Source organism: Ursus arctos, unplaced genomic scaffold (assembly GCF_023065955.2).
Source record: "Ursus arctos isolate Adak ecotype North America unplaced genomic scaffold, UrsArc2.0 scaffold_13, whole genome shotgun sequence".
NCBI classification, from domain to species: domain Eukaryota; kingdom Metazoa; phylum Chordata; class Mammalia; order Carnivora; family Ursidae; genus Ursus; species Ursus arctos.
The window spans coordinates 50,254,626-50,275,130 of NW_026622797.1; the positions used below are offsets into that span (position 1 = coordinate 50,254,626).

A 20,505-nucleotide genomic window follows, 5' to 3' on the forward strand; every position below is an offset into this window, starting at 1 on the left:
GCTTCCTCAGATTGTTAAGGCAGGCATCTCTGGCTGGGCTCTGGAGACTTCTGAGGCAGGATAATCTTTGCTGGGGGGGGCTGTGTTTAGCAGCAGTATTCCTGGCCCCTACTAGAGATGCCAGTAGCGCCTCCCCTGATGTCACGACCAAGAAAGTTTAACCGTTTTTTTAAGAAGGCTTCACACCCAACATGGGGCTTGAACTCACAACCCCGAGATCAAGAACTGCATGCTCTACCAGCTGAGCCAGGCAGGCGCCCCACAACGAAAAAGGTTTAAATGTCCTGGGGGCAAAATCACCCCCAGTTGAGAATCACTGTGTTATATAAATATACCACTTTAAAGCAGTACTTTTCTTTCTCAACCAGGGTAGTGGTTACGTGGGTGACACCTTTATCACGATTTGCTAAATTGTGCTTGTGTGTTTTATGTACCTTCCTGCATGTCAGCTATATTTCACAATAAATAAATGTTTCTAGAAATCCCAAGCTGAGAACAATTTACAACTAAACAGGATACAAAAACAACTCCGTTCTTAATTCTACAACAACAGACAAACGAGTACAGTTGGCCTTCCCCCTACCCACCGATCATGAGGGAATTCCTCTGGGAGGAAGAGACTTTAAAGGACACTCACAGAAGAGCTGTAACTGATCTGGCCGCTAACTCTCATTGCGCCAGGCGCTGTGCAATTTGACAGACAAGACACTGGGGTTTGTAGAAACTGCCTTGTCACACGGCTAGTGAGGAGTGAGGCAGGATTTGAACCCAGATTCCCCCTGAGCTGGAGTCTTCTCTATAGCCAAGGCCTGCCTCCCATAGGGCCTGTCCTGTAGGATCGCCTTTGCCTGGACTTTTGGAGAGCACTTAAGGAATTATATCCTTTCAAAATGCAAATATGTGGGGCGCCTGGGTCGCTTGTCCTGTTAAGCCTCCGACTCTTGATTTTAGCTCAGGTCCTGATCTCAGGGTCTTGAGTTTGAACCCGGGAGTCAGGCTCTGCACTCAGCTCAGAGTCCACTTGTCCCTCTCCCTCCTCCTCCCCAGCTTGCAGGCTGGCTCGCTCTTAAATAAATAAATAAAATCTTTCCCAAAAAAAGTAAATAAAAAATAAAATGCAAATATGTCACCAGGAGGGATTCCCAGTAAACCGGCTTTATCAGATCTGTAGTAATTAGCAGCCTTAACCAAAGGGGACAAAGAGCAAAGGCCTGGACCTGTGTTAATGGGGGAGCCAGGTCTAGCTGGGACCTGGGGGTGAGGGTGGGCAGCACAGGAACCGTGGGTGGCAGAGAGTGGAGTGTCACAGACAAAGGACAAGACTTCTGGATTTGCCTGGGGCTACCTGGCCAACACCGACCTGTTGCTGCTTGTTTTTGAAAGAAAAGTTTTCCCTGGCACTGGCCGAGAAGAAGCGAGGCCGCTGCTTGTGCAGCTGGGAACCATTTGTCAACATGAAGAAAGTCGGAGGCTAACACACCAGCAAGAACTGGAGCTGGTCCAGGAGAGAGGTCACACTGGGAAACACCTCCGCTCAGCACGCAACCAATGGCAGCCAGTCATCCAGTTGGGAGAACCCGCTCCTGGGCCACCGGGAGCCTGAATGCCAGTCCATAGATAAGTCTGAATGCTGGGGGCCTGGGAGAATACACTCACAGGAACAATATGAGACAAGGGGCTCTGAAAAGCTTCTAGTCTATTTGCGAGGACGAGGCTAACATATGTGGGATAAGAGCAAAGACGAAGAGGGCCAACCAGGAAGCCAGACACGGAAAGGAATTAGGATCCCCAGCTTGAGAGCCAGGCAGTCTGGTTCATACACGTGACTTCACTTAGCCTCTCCATGCGTCCATTAACTCATTTGTAGAATGGAGAAAATACTGTATCGTGAGGGCAAACAAGACAGAACGGGGAAAGCACAAATCATGAGGAATGATTCGGGCACTGTTCTGAACCATTTTCACGTACTATCAATAACACTTCAGTAGCATTAAACTGTGTGGCACAGACCCGATGGTCTTGGAGAAGTTTGTATGAAAGGATGCCCAGGGAACAGTGTGTGTGTGTGTGTGGGGGGGGGGGGTGATCAGCAAAATTACCTCCAATGGATTTGAATTCCACCTTGAAAAAGGTGTGAAATACAGCTGGAGGGGAGGATAGGGTGGGTTGGCCAGTAGAAAGCAGCGGGTCTTGAGAAAGAGTACCTGGGACAGTCCCCTTTCTCGGAACTGGGGTCACTTTGTCTGTCTCTGATCACCGGATGGTTCCCTAAAAAAGCTGAAGTCTGTGGGTCTTACATCTAACACAAGCAACACAATTTCATTATAACACCCGTCACCTCACATAAAACCAGTGGTTACTTCACATAATTCCTAATAGCAGAGGCTCCTCCCTGGGTTCTGGAAGGAAAGCACGCCTCCACCCTGGCCACACCCAACAGAAAAGCAGGACGTTTTCCAAACAGGACAGAGGGTGTTTCTGAGAATTAGGTTCCTCGAAGGATATTCCATTTTATATTATCTAAGCCGAGGAACAGGAGCTTTTTGCATCAACTTTGGTGTATGATTTCTGATTAAAGGCATGCCACGTGAGTTCTACCTCTGAAAAATTAGTAACAGTCAGCCATGATGGTAGCAGCAGCAGCCATGAACACACAGCGTTTGTGATGTGCTAGGCACTGTTCCAAGCATTTAGATACACAAATGAATTCACTTAAAGTGATAACTTGTAGTCCTTTCATCTGAACACAGCTGTTCCCAAGCTCTACAATCCAGGTGGTCACCTCCCTCCTGCACTTGACAGTAGCCCCGTCGACGTTTCTGGACTTGACACTGTTCCCCGGATAGTGCGCCTCTCCCATCTCCTCAGAAGCACGGTAAGCAAAACGGGGAAGACATTCTATGTGATTCTGAATGACTTCTTAACAAATTTAAAAAGGAGTTGTATTCTTTTTCCTAAGTCCTATCAGGCTACTCAGTTTACCCCGTAAAATGTCACAGCTGTCTTTGGAAGGATGCTGGACTATTTCTTCTCCCTTCTCCCTCTTCCCAGGCCTTGCTACTTCACCTCTGCCTCCCTGTGTTTGTTCTCCTCCTTCGTAGAACCAGCAGGCGTCTCGGGCCCCGTGCCATCTCTGCCCATCATTGCTGACTTGCCAGGAGTATTCAGACCACATCATCCCAGGCTGGAGAAAAAGGCAGCTTTCCGTAGAGATCACTGTCCTTCCAAATTCAAAGGAACTCTGCCCACTGTCACATGTGGTCTAATCTGGGGGAGACTAAGTCCTGCTTTTCTCCTTTGAAAAATTCCCTCAGCCCCTTCAACTTCTAAAATTCTTTGATTGTAGTATCTGTGTGGATCCTAACATGGCACAGATTATCGAGCCCCGCGTGGGAAGGAGAAACTCTAGACTTCAGGGCAGGAAGAGTTAACGCTGCCACCATACCTCTTTCCCTGCCTTCAGATGGAAAAAGGAGGGGGTGGTTCCTGGCAGCCATGCTGCCAACTGAAGGATGGCATGCGAGATCGACAAATGGGGATGGCAGATTGCGCGGCTCACGGCACCAAGCTTCCAGCAACTGCTATGCTCACTGTGTCTGTCCTCTTTCTCAGGGTTGGCTAAGGCAGCTTTTCATCCCCCCCACCCCACCTTTCTCAAATGTATTCTCTGTAAATCTAGGGAACATGGACTAGGCCAAAATAGAAGCAGTCTCCCAGGAGGCTGGCAGAGGTGGTGCTTGTCTTGACTCATCTGGAATCCTGAGAGCACCAGCGGAGCAAGAGGGCCGCGCGATGCCGCTTGGCTGGCCATGGGTGGTCCGCACTGTGCAGAGGACTGCCTCGGACAGTGTCATAGAGAGGTAATGTATTGTCCCACAACGCAGTCCTTCTCAAGCCCACAGAGTGCCACTTCATTAAATAGTCTATAAAGATGTGAAAAATTAGACAAAGGCCAAAATTATCAATTTGTAGAGTCCACGGATTGAATCCACGGCAGAAAATCATTGTATCGGTATACAAGTCTCCTTCGAGGTAGAGGTTCTTTCCCTGATTCTCAGACAGTATCTGAGAACCACCTACAAATCAACCCTGAACTTTTAGAGCATTTTTATTCAATTTAACCCAAGGTTGCAGATTCATACCACAGCTAGGGATTTTGAAACGGCAAAATGAAGATGAATCAGGAGAGAGGATTTTTTGTTTAAAGAAAGCAGTCTAGTGTAACCAGTTCCTACGGACTTTCTCATTTTGCATAAAAATGGAATGGGCCCAGCGACAGCTAGGGCCAGCCAGGGCTCAGACCAACAGGTACGCCTACTGCAAGACGCCCAACCTCCAGTGTGCCTTCCAGTCACTGCCTGCGGGGTAGTCTCTTTAGTTTCGAGTATGTCGTGTCCTCGCAAGCACGAATGGGGCTCAGCCTTGATGGGCCCTGCGCTGCTGTAAATGAAATTGCTTTAACTGGCACGAAGCATGGAGCCGACACGGCTGAGCCGCTGGCAAGCTCCAGCAGCAGCGGGGTGTTGGTGTGAGAGAGACTGGCCTCACGTCGGCAAAGGAGGCTTTCCTTCTACTCAGAGACGTGGGGACTCAGGCTTCACGGAGCTCGCCGGGCCCAAAGTCCAATCCCGGTGAGAAGGGGCAGGACTGGGACCATCTGTGCTTACAGACAATTCCCAAACTCCTTCAGCCCCTCTCCTCCTACCCCGTCCCCCTCACCTGTCCGATCCCCCAGACTTGGCCCCACAGGCATCTGTGATTCCTCACTCCCCTCATCAACCAGTTGCGGAGTTCCCTTTGCTCTGCCGTCTCAAAGCCTCCCCCTACCCCTCCCTCCCATGCCTGCTCCAGAGGCCTGGCTGTAGACTCCTGCCACAGACCCTTGATGGACTCCCCCCTCTGTGATCGACGTTAACACCGCTTCCTGAAGCTCAGCTCAAACACATCCACTGCCTAGTAAATGTCAAAGCCAGTGTCCGATGCCCCGTCCAGCCCGTGTGACCAGTTTCGCATGACCTCACATGATTACTCCTGCCCGCAGTCAGCCAAAGCGAACACGGTCCTCCTCGAGGCCCACACCCTTCCCACCGGGCCTTAAAATAACTGGTGTGCATAATGTCGACCATAGGGAAGGAACATATCAAACTATCACAGAAAGAATAAACCACATTCAGCAGACTCCACTTACTTAGGAGAGAACTACTTGATCGAGTAAAGAAAAACATTTTAGAAAGATTTTCAAGATGCCCCATTTAAAATTTGGGTAGAAACGTCTTATGCAGAGTGGATCTGAGAGCTGAATCGGGATCTGTAATTTGCAACACGTACCCAACTTCCCACCCTCGAACGACACCTCAACATTGGTCGAACGTATAGGTGGCTTGAAGAACAGATCAGTTTTACCCATGTGGAAGTCAGACTGCACTACCGCAAAAATGCTCATTAACCTTAGGGTCCTGAAAGTGGGTCAACAGTTTGCAGAAGTGCCGAACCATGCAAGAAGACGGGAGAATCTAAGATACTGGAGGCTGAAAACCCAGAATCTAAGTGGAAGGTCATTTAAAAACCAGAAGAGACTACACTCGATGCCTCATCTATCCGTTCTGCCAGCGGCCATCCATTGAGCACCAACTGCGTGCCTCTGGATGTGGCCGTCACGCCAAAGCACCAGGCAAGGCTAGAATTTCACTGTGCTCTGTTCTTTTTTAAGTCCACAGACATAAATCAGGCGTTCGGGTTCCGTACTGAGCGGGGGAAGAGCCAGTTCCACAAGGGCAAAGCAGCAGGCGCTGGAAAGGATGGACGAGCTGAGGGCTTATTGTGCTGCCCTCCCGGTCAGGGGTGCAGACCAAGGCCAAGGCTGAAAAAAGGAGCAAGCTCAGCCAAATACTAGCAGTACCCACTGGGAATGTGCCTGCGGAGGGGCTGGGAAGAGAGCCACAGGGCACGCTCCTGCCAGGCAGGAGGCAGAGGGCAAGCTGGGAGCCAAGTTGCCATATAAAGGCTCCAGGGGAAGGGGTGGAGGTGCCTTCCTAACCAATCCGCACCAGCCCCGCACCAGATGGAGGGGAGAGAGGGGTCACATTCCCTTTGGACTGTCACACAGCTAGAAAGAAGGCAGACGTTTGTGCTTTCAGCCCACACTCTTCAGACATTCCAGGTCTCGCTGTCGACACGACGATTTCTAAGCATTCCAAATCAGACGGTGCCCACTGTGCGTACATGGCCGAACATGATCGCTTACCCGAACAGGCGTCTAAATGGAATGAGGGAGGCATGACTTTGAAAACAGCACAAGCAAGGACACGTCGGGCGATTCCCAGACAGTGTCTGCGAATGCTCTGCTGATGGTCTCGCCTCTGGACGTTCTGTTTTAAAAAAAAAACAAGAAACTGACCATATCTAAAAATGGGGAGGGTTAGCAGGCAGCTGCTCAATGGGTTCAAGTGATGGGAATGTAGATAAAGGTGGATCTTTTTGGACCAGGACCTTTGTAAAATATTGCCCATCTTACAAAGCTTATTTGAGGCATTTCACCGGATCTCCTGCCCAACAGATATTTACAGAAGAAATGGGGAAAAGCCCTTCATGTTCTTCCAGAAAACAAACCCAAACATATTTTGCGGAGATGCTAAATGCAGCCACGCTGACGTCAGAGGCACCTCCTAAGGCAGGCCCTGATTTGCAAGGATGATATCGACCCTGCTCATTCCTGCATTACGAGGCCCATCTGTTTGTACATTTGGTTTGTACCAAATGTAGTTTACACCATAAAGCATACAATATGTGCACATTTCTTAAATGAAATTTGTCATTTGATTGAATTTTGGTTAGCATTTGTAATAGACGCTCTGCCTAACGCTAAGGTTTAGCTTTCCAACTGCATCAAGCTGACCGAGATGTTGTGTTTTGGTGTGTGTGTGTGTGTGTGTGTGTGTGTGTGTGAACTGGAGTTATTAGTTGTACCATGGATCTTGGACCAATTAACCTCCTTAGACATAAGCCAAAGAAGTTTCCCTTGTTCTCCCTGAGGAAGTCCTGGGAGGACTGTAAGAGCTGGGAGGAGTGGATTCCTTTTCTCTGAGACTGTTGATAAACCAGGAACCCTGGCTGGGACCACAAGCACCAGCCACAAACAGGCCCACCTCACTGCAGGGCTGTGTGCAAAGAGGGCTGGAGCCAACTGGGCCATTGTTTGTATATGCACTAATCTTCCTCAAATGTATCTGTTGCAAACTTACCAAGTTCAGATATGGGTCTACACTGAACTTCCCCAAAGCAGCACATCGGCAGGAATATTTGGTGATTACTTGAATAAAATTTGGGGGTGATTTCACAAACTACAAATCAACAACTCATGGTTTATCTAGTTACTTCAGGTTGAGGCCATTCTGAGGGCCCTGCAGTAGAAAGTCTGAACTTGCTTCTCCCAAGTGGTTCCTTCCAACCAGCGCCTGAAGCCTCACCAATGTGAACGCTGTGTTATAAAGCATTATCAATGTTATCACTGGGTGTGGCCCCATGACTCCTTTTTTGTTTGTTTTCTTTTATCCAGGACTAGTCAATTGTTTTAACATAAGTCTGGTGGAAAAAAATTCATGGAAGAGTCTAATAAGCCCTCTCATTTTCTCTAGCTAAGAAAACCTTTAGTTCTTGGTGCAAAAAGCAAAAGGCATGGTTGTCACCGCTCGGGTTGTCACTGCTTACTGGGGAAACCTACACCAACACCTGCTTTGTCTTGCTAGTTTGGCTCCACTTTGGAAGGGAGATTCACTGTCAGCCACAGGCCTGCAGAGAAAGACTGACCCTGTGTGGCTGACTGGATTCATCACTTCAAAATCTCGAGATTTTATAGAAATCCTCCGCAGTCAATGTTGGAGAAAATTATTTTAAGGAACCACCTGAAGGATTGGGGTGGGTCCCAAAGCTGCTATGCATTTCGATCACTTGAGGAGCCCCTAAAAAGAGGTTCTTGGACCCCATTCCAGACCAGAATCAGCATCTCCAAAGGTGGGGCCTGAGAACCTGTATTTTTAAAGCTCCCCAGGTGATTCTGATGACCAGCCAAGTTCAGGCGCTACTACTGATTTAAATCAAGAAAGAATCGGAAATCTCCCCACTTTAAGACCTACTGTCTGTTTACCCGTTCTTACGTTCTTAGGTGCAGCAGCCAGAGCTTACCTCAACACAACGAGTATGAGTAATGTAAAAGAGTGGGGGAGGGGAATTCTTTTTTTTTTTTTTTTACTTTTGGCATTTTCTCATATAATTCCTTCCTTCCTTCCTTCCTTCCTTCCTTCCTTCCTTCCTTCCTTCCTTCCTTCTTTTCCTCCTTCCTTCTTTTCCTCCCTCCCTTTTTTCTTCCTTCCTTCCTTCCTTCCTTCCTTCCTTCCTTCCTTCCTTCCTTCCTTCCTTCCTCTCTTCCTTTCTTTTTCCCTTCAGTGGGAAAAACAGCAGATAAGAGAGGAAATATTCTACCCCTCCCTGCAGCTGTCAGCCCTGGCACTATGGAAGTGACAGGCACAGTTTCCTGTGACGTGCCTCACCAGCTTGATAAAATCACTAAAGAGGAGTGTGTAGGGGTTTTCCTTTTTCCTTCCTTTTCTTTTTTATTTTTTTTTGAGGTTTTTGTTTCTGTATTCTTTGAAAATATGCTTAGCCATGAACATGATTTGATTTAAAAATGAATCTCAGAAAAATGAAATCTCTGCTGATTCCCAGTGTAGCCCTCAAGACTTTTAAGACAAAGTTCATACTGACCTCTCAGAACAAAGATAAGGTACAGAGACTCTTTCTGCCTGTTTAATCACTTGGTGATAGCTATGTATATAGAGAGAGACTACCAATCTTCCAAAGTATACATGTCTACAACCCAACTTAGTCTTGGATTTTTAGAAACAAAAATAATTATAGGAAGTAATAATTCTATAAATTGCTGGAGGGTTGGTGGGTTTTCCAAAGATTAGTTCAAAGCCTCAACATCCAAATAAATCTCAGGTGTAGCAGTTTTTAGCCACTGCAGATTAATACACTCCCAGCAGAACATGCATGGTGTGGGATTTCTGGATTTACTTTTATTTCTAAAAGAGAGGAAATACAAATCATATTCAGCTGGCCACTTGGGAACATGAACCTAAGATGCTATGCTGATCTGAAGTAATTTAAAATCCACTACTTCTGTTTTACTCTTGCGTAGGGCAGTTCACCAATGTGAAAAATGTGGGGAAAAAATATTATCATTTCCTCCTCCAAACTAGGAAAAAGAAAGTAAATACTTAAGGAAGAAGTATTAAGATACTAGAAGAAATATTTTATAATGCTTTACAGATTCCAAAGCATTTCAAATACTCAAAATTCATTCTTTCAGCACTCTATCACGCGTCTCCTACGCCAAGCATCATCTCAGGTTTATCAAAACAAGGCCCGTGTCCTTCAGGAATTCCCAGGAGTGGGTGAGGCAGCTATACAAAAAAATGACCATTTGGAGAATCATGAAAGAAATATTTACAAAGATCTATGGAGTATGGAGCTTTTGGTTAATGATTTTAGGAAGTAGTTGGGACACATAACTACTTCTTGTAGCCTGAACAATTTCCCTGCTCTTCTAAAATATTTTGGTCTTGAGGAAAATATAAAGTATGTATCCATTTTTCTTACTAGAAAAAAATCAGAGATGGTCCAAAACTATAACATTTCATTCTTTAGGATAAGTAAAACACAGCATAGAGTCAAAGTATAATTTTTGAAGAGTTAACAACATGACTGTCATACAGATATAAAATTAACACATTAAAAAAATTACTTATCTCATTAATGAGGGAGCCAATACAATGGTTAAGTTGGCTCCAAGAACAATCAAAGAATTGGGGGTTTACAAGCATTAAAAAAAAATGTTAGATTACTAGGTTAGATACACACCTGGCTAATAGCCTACAGGGTCATAAAACCATAACTTTTGAGGTTGTCTTGTCTACCAGAGAAAAATCTACAAATTAATGTGTAACTTTATAGTGCCTGGGTTCTAATCGAATAGTAAATAGCAAGTTTAAACAAAGATACATTCTCCAGGAGAATTAAGCCCTGCCTATTAAACATTTCCCCAGCATGACTTTGTCAGGACATGCAGCCTCCCAGCCCAACATCTTATTTCTAAGTTTTGGATACTTTTTCTCAATTATAGTGAAGTGGTTAAGGTTAGGGATATTCTACTTGGGTCCTTAGCTCTGGGTATACTAGCTGGGTGTACTGGCTATGTTTAAATCTTTAAAATCATGCGCGGATGCGAGAGGAATTGAGGGTCTTGAAAGGCTCCACAGAGGAGGGGACAGGAGAGCTACATCTTGTAATATTAATTGGCCCTTCAAGATGAGAAGTGACAAGGGATAATTCATCAAAGAGTCCCCTCAGGTCCACTCACTAAGAGTCTATTCATATTCAATTTTATTTAAGACTTTTTTAGGTGATACTTTTAACAAGTTTTATTATGCGTTTCCCCTCCTAATTGTAAGCAAATAATCACAAAGGGTAAGTGAAGATTACCAAAGGCAGAGTTAACAATCAATAGAAAGGAAAGAGAATGAAATCTACAAAAAGAAGACACAGACATTTAAAGAATCAGACCTGTGCTCCCAGGAAGGGGCAAATAGCCTCTAGAGCAGTAATTAATGCTTGTAATATTGACCTTCGGCATCAAGAAGAGGTTAAATAATTTTTAGTATCTTTAAGAAGGCAAGGAAATATGTAATATATCTGAATATGATTTTTACTACAATGATAAAAATAATTTCATAAGTTAAGCATTTCGTTGATGGTTCTGGAAACAACATGTGCTATACATAGTCTGCAAGGAGCTCTGAACACAAAATTATCATATGGATCAACAGAAAAATATGGCTTTGAAACACCAATTTTGCTTTACAAATAACTATCGGTCCAAAGTGAAAAGTAGTTCACCAAGAGGCATGGTAAAATTTTATGCCAATTAAAGACAGTTAGTCCCTTGAACCAGAAAAAGCACACTCTTAACCGTGTTGACGTCTCAAGTGTCTCATATTGGCAAGATACCAGGATATTTGTCTATTTACTAAACATGGCCATCATCCGAGCTATAATCAGAAAAACAAACAGCTATTTACTAGTAATGCTACAAAACAATAGGACTATTTGTCAGTACTGAACTGGTGGGTTTTCTTCCTTTTTAAAAATACAGGTTATGACATAAATTGAAATCAAACTGTTACACAGAAATGTTTTCTTTCACCCACATTTGAATATTCTAGTGCAAGCGAGGATGTCTTCTCCAGTTATAGTTATCTGAACCATCCATGATCGAAACACCAAACCAAAGAGAATAATGATGACAAAATGAAATTACAATAAAAGTCCATAAAATAACATTTCAAAATAATATCCATAGCTAAACTTTTTAAGTATAAGATCTAAAAGAATTCTTTTACTGCTATAGTAAAGTATCTTTTCTACCATTTAATTTTTTCCTTAAAAAAGAAAACCAGGAATAGGAGTGCCTAAGCTTTTCATCGGATTAATTCACTTGTCCAAAGATTATAGTTCAGATCATATATTGTACCAAGATCTAGATTAATAAATGCTTAATGGACACTTCAATTAATAGCAGATTAAGAATACTTTCAGGTAGATTACTCAAATCCATTCTTCCCCTGACATAGCAAATTCTTGTACCTTTAAATCTTTCAAAGTGTATAATTTAGAGAAAATACAAAATATGTAGGGGAAAGCATATGTAATCAAATACTCAGAATCAGAAACTCAAGTACATATTCGTAAATCACTGCTTAAAAGCTAAATAAAAACTTAACACTTTAAGCAAGGTTTTACCCTCTTTAAAATGTAGTAATGGTATAATATGAGCATAGAAACTTCTCTGTCATCTGTATAACCAAAAAAAGACTAGTAACCTTTTAATAAATTAGCTAATAATAGCATCAAATCTGACCAACTTAGTCATTCTCAGCGGAAGTACTTGGCTGGGTAAAAATAAGTTCAATGCTATTTGTGGCAAACAGGGATTATATTTTGAGGTGGTTTTGAGATGGCCAAGATAAACAAACACAAAGCTTTACATTAAAATGTTCTTAGTATACACATAAATTATTTGGTTTTAAACTTAGTATGTGATTCTGAAATTTTACCATATTTGAAATGAATATATATTGTGTTCATGTATAAAATGTCTCACTAAAGAGTTGATGTTACTTTAATCATTTATAAAGCTGAATACAAATAAACTGCATTTAATGAATATTCAAAAACTTATAATAAGACTTAATGTGTGTACTATTATGATTTTATTAAGGTGGAGTCACTTGTGACTACTTTCTTTTTTTAAACAGCTAGATATATACTTTTACCATATCCATTAAAACCAAATTATTTTCTTTCTAATACTTACCTTACTTTAGAAGAATTTCATCTTCTAAATACTAAAGTGTCAAAGAATTAGAGACTTTCAGGGCTAGAAGAATCTTTAGTGTATAGCCAGCATGGGGATCCCAAACTTAAGTTTGCATCAGAGGTCCCCGTGGTTCTCATTGACGTGCAGATGGCCAGTCCCCCTCAACCCATCTGACTCAGCGAGCCTGGGTGGGGCCTGGAAATAACCCCCATCCCACCCCAAGAGGATTGTCATGTAAGGGTCTATAAATCACTGGGAGGAACAACAGTGTGCACCCACCCTCTTCCCTAAACTGGCAATCTTACCACATCAACCATCCTATCGTAGCCATTTCTGCCTCAAACTACTCCCTCCTCAACGGGGAACTGGCTCCTTGGGGCCGCCCATTAACACATCAAATGGGAGCTTCTGATAGAAACTGGTATATTCATGGGGCCCCTGGGTGGCACAGCGGTTAAGCGTCTGCCTTCGGCTCAGGGCGTGATCCCGGCGTTCTGGGATCGAGCCGCACATCGGGCTCCTCCGCTATGAGCCTGCTTCTTCCTCTCCCACTCCCCCTGCTTGTGTTCCCTCTCTCGCTGGCTGTCTCTATCTCTATCAAATAAATAAATAAAAAATCTTAAAAAAAAAAAGAAACTGGTATATTCAAAACATAAGGCCCCCTGACCTGAGCTTATACAAACACACCAGTGCAAAGACATTGAAGAATTAAATGCATGAAGCACTGACCTGTTTCTGCTGGTATTTGTTTATCAGTTTCAAAAACAAGGCGTAACATCTGGAATAGTTGGCCAAGGCTACACAGCAGTCATGGTAAGAAGTAAGTTTGCTGCAGAAATGCCAAATGGGAAAATAAAAATAAACTTCATTTTTTTTTTCTCAGAAAGTTCAAATACACATAGGGTTATTTTAAATGCAGATGTTCAAAGTGTTGGCCAGTGCCTGAAAAGGACTCTAGAAATACTCCACACACCAGTCCAGAGAAGTCACAGGAGGCTTGCTGTCTGCTCTAGACTCTGGGGGCACAGGGGGTTCGGGGGTGAGGTGGGGGGTGGGGGGGGCTTTGAAAAAGAGAAACCTGAAGCCTCTAAGACACGTATATGGTGTAAATTTACACCATCCATGTTGTTCAGAAAACACAAACTAAGAAATTTATACAAATTCTGTTCGGATACCAACCACTGAATCCCTTGAGACCCCATCAGAAACAAATGCTAAACTGTTTGAATATACTAGGCTGGTAGTGATATACTAATATCAGGCCAACTGGACCTGAAAGCTAAAAGCCTTGAAAACAGCAAACTTTTGAAGGCATGCAAACAAGCAACCAACCAAAGCCCACAAGGCAGTACTGACAAACCTATGTCGGATTGGGAGATGTTCATAAATCTCTCATCAAGTGATAGATTAATAGGTAAAACATCATCAATATTGTAGAAACTTGACCAGGTACCAGGCCATTAACAAGTCTCAGTAAATTTTCAGAGAACTGGTGTCTTCCAGCTCACATTCTCTGGTCAAAGAACAATTAAGTTAGGAAATCAATGTAAGAATGCATATCTTAGGGGCGCCTGGGTGGCACAGCGGTTAAGTGTCTGCCTTCAGCTCAGGGCGTGATCCCGGCATCGTGGGATCGAGCTCCACATCAGGCTCCTCCGCTATGAGCCTGCTTCTTCCTCTCCCACTCCCCCTGCTTGTGTTCCCTCTCTCGCTGGCTGTCTCTATCTCTGTCAAATAAATAAATAAAATCTTTAAAAAAAAAAAAAGAATGCATATCTTAGAAAACATACTTTGAAAACTTAAAAACATAACTTATGGGTCAAAGAAACATAAAAGTTTAAAAATAAAATACTGAGACCTGAATAACTAAAAATATCACAAATCAAAAATTTGTGGGATACAGCTAAAGCACCATTTAAAGAAAAATTTATAGTCTTCAGAAGGATTTTAAAAAAGGAATTGAATTTCTAACTAAAACAGAAGAAAAATATAATATATCCAAAGATAGTAGAAGAAAAGGGTTAAGACAGATAAGAAGAGAAGGAATATAAGAGAAAACAAACCTACAATGGAATGGATCAATAAATCTGCTGGTTCTTTGCAAAAACTAATAAAATTGGCAAACTTTTGGCGAGACTGATTGAGAAAAAAGGAGAAACATCATAAGCAATCAAAATAAGGAGTGAAAATCAATATCAACGATGCAGAGGCAGTGTGACATAGTGGTGAAATTAAATGTATGGATTCCAGAGCCAGACCACCTGGTTTGAATTCCAACTGTATGATACTAAGAACAGTACTGAGCTTCTCCATGACTCAGTTTCTTTATACACAAAATGAAGACAATAATGATAATACTCACCTTTTAAAGTTGTTATAAGGAATAAATGAATTCATATTTGGAAAGTGTTCAGAACATTGCCAGGCACATAGTAGTCGCCATGTAAGTATTTGTTAAATAATATTAGTAAATACTATTAGTAAAATAATAAAAGGGGACATGATTTGACATGCAACAGATTTAAAGGATAATAAGAGAATATTTTGGAATGACTTTATATTGTTTGAAAACTTAGATAAAATGGGCAGATTCCTATAAAAACACAACTTTCGGAAACTAACCCAAGTACAAATAGGAAATATGGCTGGCTATACAACCATAGAAAGTGAATCAGTAGTCAGTGACAGTCCCACATTAATGGGAGCAGACACACACACCAGGATAAAATAGCTTCTCAAGGAAGTTCTACAAATTTTTTCAAGAAACAGGTAAGTTTAATTTTCACAAACTCTTCTAGAAAAGAGAAAAAGTGGGAATATTTCCTAACTCATTTTATGAGACCAGTATAAACTTGACACTAAAACCAGACAGGACAATATGAGAAAGGAAAAGTACAGGTTAATCTAGCTCACAGATGAAAAATCCTAACCAAAATATTAGTTAATTAAACTGAGCAATCTATAGTGACTTAACATGAGAAAATCTATTAATCTGCGATCTAGTATATTAATGAATTTTTAAAAATCCACATAATCAAAATAGATTCAGGGCAAGCATTCAAGAAAAGTAAACATCCATTAGTGTGAGAAAATTCTTCCTTAACCTTCTGAAGGATTATACAAAACCTACAATAAATACTATTTTTAATTGGTAAAACCACAAAAATATTTCCTTTAGAGTCAGGGGAAAGGCAGCAGGTCCAACACTCTTACAACTTCGTATGGGACATCCTGAGCAATGTGGCAAGGAAGACGTGGGGACGGTAGAAGAGTTGTAATAATTGGGGGGAAAAAAACCCAAATTATTCTTATTTGCAGACAAATTGCGTAGAAAATCCAAGAGAATCTACAGACTAACACTTAGACCTAAGTCTCATCACGATTCCTGGATAAAGATTAATAAGCAAACATCAATACTATTTACATAAACCAGCAACAACCTATTAGGAAGTATTTTATACACATATTTTATAGTTGGCATGTGCAACTATATTAGTTTCAGGTGTAAGACATAGTGATTCGACAACTCTATACATTATAACATGTTCACCATGATAAGTGTAGTCATCATCTGCCACCATACAAAGTTATTACAATATTATTGACTATATTCCCTATGCTGTACTTTTTTCCCCTGCGACTTATTTTATAAATAGAAGTTTGTACCTCTTAATCCCCTTAAAAAATATATTTAAAGATTGCATTCATAGTTGCAGCAAAAGCCATGAAGGAATAAATCTAACAAAAGATGTGCAAAATCTTTTTGGAGAAAGTTATAAAATTTTATGGGAAGATATAAAAGAAAATGTCATGAATGTTTATCGATGGAAGACTCAGTATCATAAAGGTGTCAGTTCTCCCCACTTGCATCCCAACTGCTCTATATACTCAGTGTTATTCCATGAAACACCCTAAAGTTCCTACCAAGAATCCTTAGCTGATTCTCCAATTCTTGAGAAAGAGGGAAGAATTTGGATCTTAAAGGAGAAAGGGGGTGAGGGATCCATCTTATCTTATAGCAAGACTAATCTCTAACAGTAAAAACAGTGTGATACCGATCTGAGAATGGACCAGGATGCCCAGAAACAGACCTACGAGTATATGGAATCTTGTGTTTGACTACCCAGGCACTTAGAATTGGTGAGGGGAAAAATGGCCCTATTCAATAAAAGGTGCTGGGACAACTGACGATCCACATGGGAAAAAAATTAAATTGGATCCCTACATGCCACCAGATACAAAAACAAAATGTATGATTTTACAGTGCTTCAGAATGGGAGTGATAAGTACCCAGAATGAAGAGGCCAGACAGGAAAGTACCCTGCTGAAAAAATCAGATCTGGACTCCCATCCTCATCCTGGGGTCCATTACCAATTCGGTCTTCAGAAAATGTTCTGTTTTGTTAACCAACTACAGTGAAGTTTAAGAAAGGGCCAGGTCTCTTGAGAAGGATAATTATGTAAAAACACTGGCAAAGAGCAGTGAGAGAGGAAATATAAACGCATAATTTAAAGACAGGTCTGAAATTGAACATCTTGCTTTGCAGCGACCTGGATTCAGATGGTCCTCACGTCTGGAGTGAAGTGTAATAAACATGACGAGCGAATATGTGAGCCAAGGTTCAGTCACACAACTGAAATAAAGTAACCTTCTATTACAAATCAGGTCAGACCAGACTTTCTAAGCAACGCTCCCCTTTTTGAGTTATAATCCTCAAGTACGGTCTCCAAGTATACCAGAAAGTTTATCCTGTTTTGTGACACAGTTCTTTATCTCCGATAAGCTACGAGGAATTTTTGTTTATTCCGTAAAAACCCTAGGATAACTCATAACTCACCAAAGAACTAAGGTGACTTACAATGGATGAGTTTAGAATCATATTAGGAATACAGAGGAAATGGGGTCATTCGTTTACATCATTTATTTTGAACTTGGGCCACGAGATATGCTTTTTCTGCTAGGGGAAGTAAAAAGCAAAAACAGGATTCCTTGCCAGTCACACACACACAAATATCAACGATAACCCAAAATTTAAGGCTTAGCATTTGTGTAAGGTTACTTTGTTTCCCATTCCACCTACCTGAATATTCTGGCAATGTTGGTGCAGACGTCTTTGTCAGCCACGTACTGTCCCATCACCGTGCAGAGCTGGGGAAGGGCACTGAGGCTCAGCACCTTACTCCTTGCTAGTGGCGAATCAACCAAGTTTCTCAGTGTAGCAGTTATCTAGGATAAAAGCGTGTTTGCGCCATTGTTTTTTAATTGGAAAATACAGTCACGCCAAGCTCTACCGCACAATTCATCCTTCATTAAATCAGTAGCAAAACCAAGTCCCTGTTAGATGCCTCCTACTAGACAACATGGGCTTAAGGACAAACAGCATGAAATGAAAAAGATAAATGAATACAAAGAAAGCCTACTTTGGTTCAAAGGTAAAGAACGAGAAATTCATGTCAATAAGCAATTAGCATACCAAAACCCTAGGGTTAGATAAATCATCATCTGGGTTTGTTAGCTGACCCTCATAAGACTGTCACTTCACCCTTAGAAACCTCTCCTTCCATAGTTTTAAGAGTAGTGTCAAATAATGCAGTGGCCAAAGGATATTTGAGACTGTTCGTTCCATTCTTTTCCAAGAGGCAAGTATTGATTTCTTGCAAATTTGCCTTATTTTGTAAAAAATGTTCAGGAAAGATATCTTTGTCTAAAAGTGGAGAAGAGAATGGGATGCCTGGAAGGCTCAGTTGGTTAAGCATTTGCCTCTTGGTTTTGGCTCAGGTCATGATCTCAGAATCATGAGATTGAGTCCCGTGTGGGGCTCCATGCTCAGCTCATCGGGGAGTCTGATGGACAGTCTCTTCCTCTACCCCCTCCCCTGCTCTCTCTCTCTCAAATAAGTAAACAAATCTGTAAAAAAAAAAAAATAAAAAGTGGAGAAGAGAACAATTTCATAAATCCAATTTACTAAACGTAAAATTTAGTAAAACTAATGCCATCGTTCTCTAGTACTTTCGATACGCAGTGTGATCTTTCCTCATGGAACAGGACAAGGCAGGCTCTTGGTGAAGAAGAGTCAGCTCAGGAGTCGGACACCTGGTCAAACCCCAGCCCACCACTCGCTAGCTTTGGTTAGCAAGTGAACCTCCCAGGGAACATTTTTCTCATCGGTAAAGTGGGGATGGTGATAGCTGCCGGAAAGTTGTGAGGGTTCAATGAGACGAGATGCGTGAAGGGTCACCCCTATCACCTAACAGGAGCTCAAACATCGTCGCTCCCATCTCTGCGTTTGTTGTGGGACTTCACACCCAAAATGCAGAAGAGAGATCACTGGCCTTCGAGTCAAATGATGGCGATGCAGGTCCCAAATCTCTTTCTAGTTCTGTGACTGAGGCACCCACTCATTGTTCAACTTCCCCACTTTCTCATCCGTGAAAAGCAGTTACCATCCCTGCTCACTGCCTGGGGTGGTTGTGTGTGTTAAATGGAAACATGGAACAATGTTTGTGTGCACTATAAAGCATTATGTAAATATAAAGCTTCATTATAGCCATAGTTAATAAACTTTAAAAACAATTATTAAGATATGTATCTTCGATTAGTTTTCTTTTGTCACAACAGCAACAAAAATATAACTAACTATCTTGAAAGCAGAGAAAATAAAAATAATGCTTCAAGTAAATGTGTTCAAGTCTTTTGAAATCAATTCAATTATACAGCAATTCAGTATAAATTATTCCCTGAAAGCTTCAGCATCCAAAACATCGGAGGGGGAAACAAAGTACTTGAGCGTTCCACTTCACCGTGGAATCTACAACATAGTCTCCGAAGCTCAGGAATGGTTCTCTGTGAAGGCTAATACATCATTTTAGGCGTTCCAGGCCGTCACAACCATAAAATGGAAAATTCTCATCACCCGACCCTGGCTCTACCTGTTCTCCTTCTCTAGAGACAGCCAGGCACGCAGGCGCTGCTGGATTACATCAATCCAAGGGGATGACTCACAAGCGTCCCCACTTGGGAGCCCAAAGAGCCCAGACGCCCGTGTGAATCCTGACTTGAAGTCAGGCAGCCGGAGGCTGGGGAATACACATTCTAACCATCACCCACAGAGAAACCCATCCTCTTCCCCGGTGCCCAAGGCTTCACAGATTGGGTACCTCGATCTACAGCTGTCCTCTTGCTCCCTACGTCAAACCTCTGGCAAGGGACGCTGTCAGCAAAAGGGATGGTAGTGTTCTTAGGAAGCTTTTATTTCCTTGCTTCGAACTCAGTTTGTTCCTCTCTCTTAACCATTTTTCTCATCTCATTAGAAAAAGTTAAAACAAGGGCGCCTGGGTGGCTCCGTTGGTGAAGCGCCTGCCTTCGGCTCAGGTCGTGATCCCAGGGTCCTGGGATCGAGCCCCGCATCGGGCTCCCTGCTCAGCGGAGAGCCTGCTTCTCCCTCTGCCTCTGCCCCTTCCCCTGCTTGTGTTCTCTCTCTCAAATAAATAAATAAAATCTTAAAAAAATAAAATAAAATAAAAACAAAGAAGAAGAAAAAGATGAGGACAAGGAGATGAAGGGACAAAGGAGCAGAAAAGGAGGACTTTCCCCTTTAAGAAGCCTCTGGCAAGAAAGTGCAGGGGATTAGCAGAGGCCTGGTGGTAAACCCAGCCTAAAGCCCTGAGGGCTGAGGGTCAGGGGGAGGTCACCAGGCAGAGGCAGCAGTGCAGGCCCCCCATTTTGAGGGGCTGGCTGAGAGCCCTGAATCTCAGTGCGGGGGTGGGGGTGCGGCTGACTGCCAAGCACAGACAAGGGGCGGTTTCTGGGAAAACTGTGTAAAGATCGGTGGGAGGAGAGTCTAGTTAAATACTGTGGTAACAGTAAAGGCGAATTTCTAGTCAACCCACTTAACTTTCAGCCTGGCTCCTGCTTTTAACAGATATATTTGCGGAAATCACTAATTCGTTTTCCTGCCCTCCCCCCAGGAAAGGCCACCCACTGGGTCTGCCCCCAGAGCAGGAGTTCACCAAATTCCAAGTTTAAGCTTGCAGAAGTGCACCCGGCTCTTAACTTTCCATTCCGATTTCTA

The 20,505-nt window shown here is 42.6% G+C and overlaps 1 protein-coding gene across 1 annotated transcript in view; it reads right to left on the reverse strand.

Annotated features, from left to right (window-relative positions):
* ARMC2 (armadillo repeat containing 2) overlaps positions 1-20,505 on the reverse strand; it is a 97,894-nt gene that overhangs the window by 15,788 nt on the left and 61,601 nt on the right. Inside the window, exons 11-12 of the mRNA XM_026511679.4 lie at positions 17,515-17,660; positions 13,163-13,262 (exon numbers count right to left, since the gene is read on the reverse strand). Coding sequence (XP_026367464.2) covers positions 13,163-13,262; positions 17,515-17,660 — 246 coding nt within the window. The remainder of the gene's footprint in view (positions 1-13,162; positions 13,263-17,514; positions 17,661-20,505) is intronic.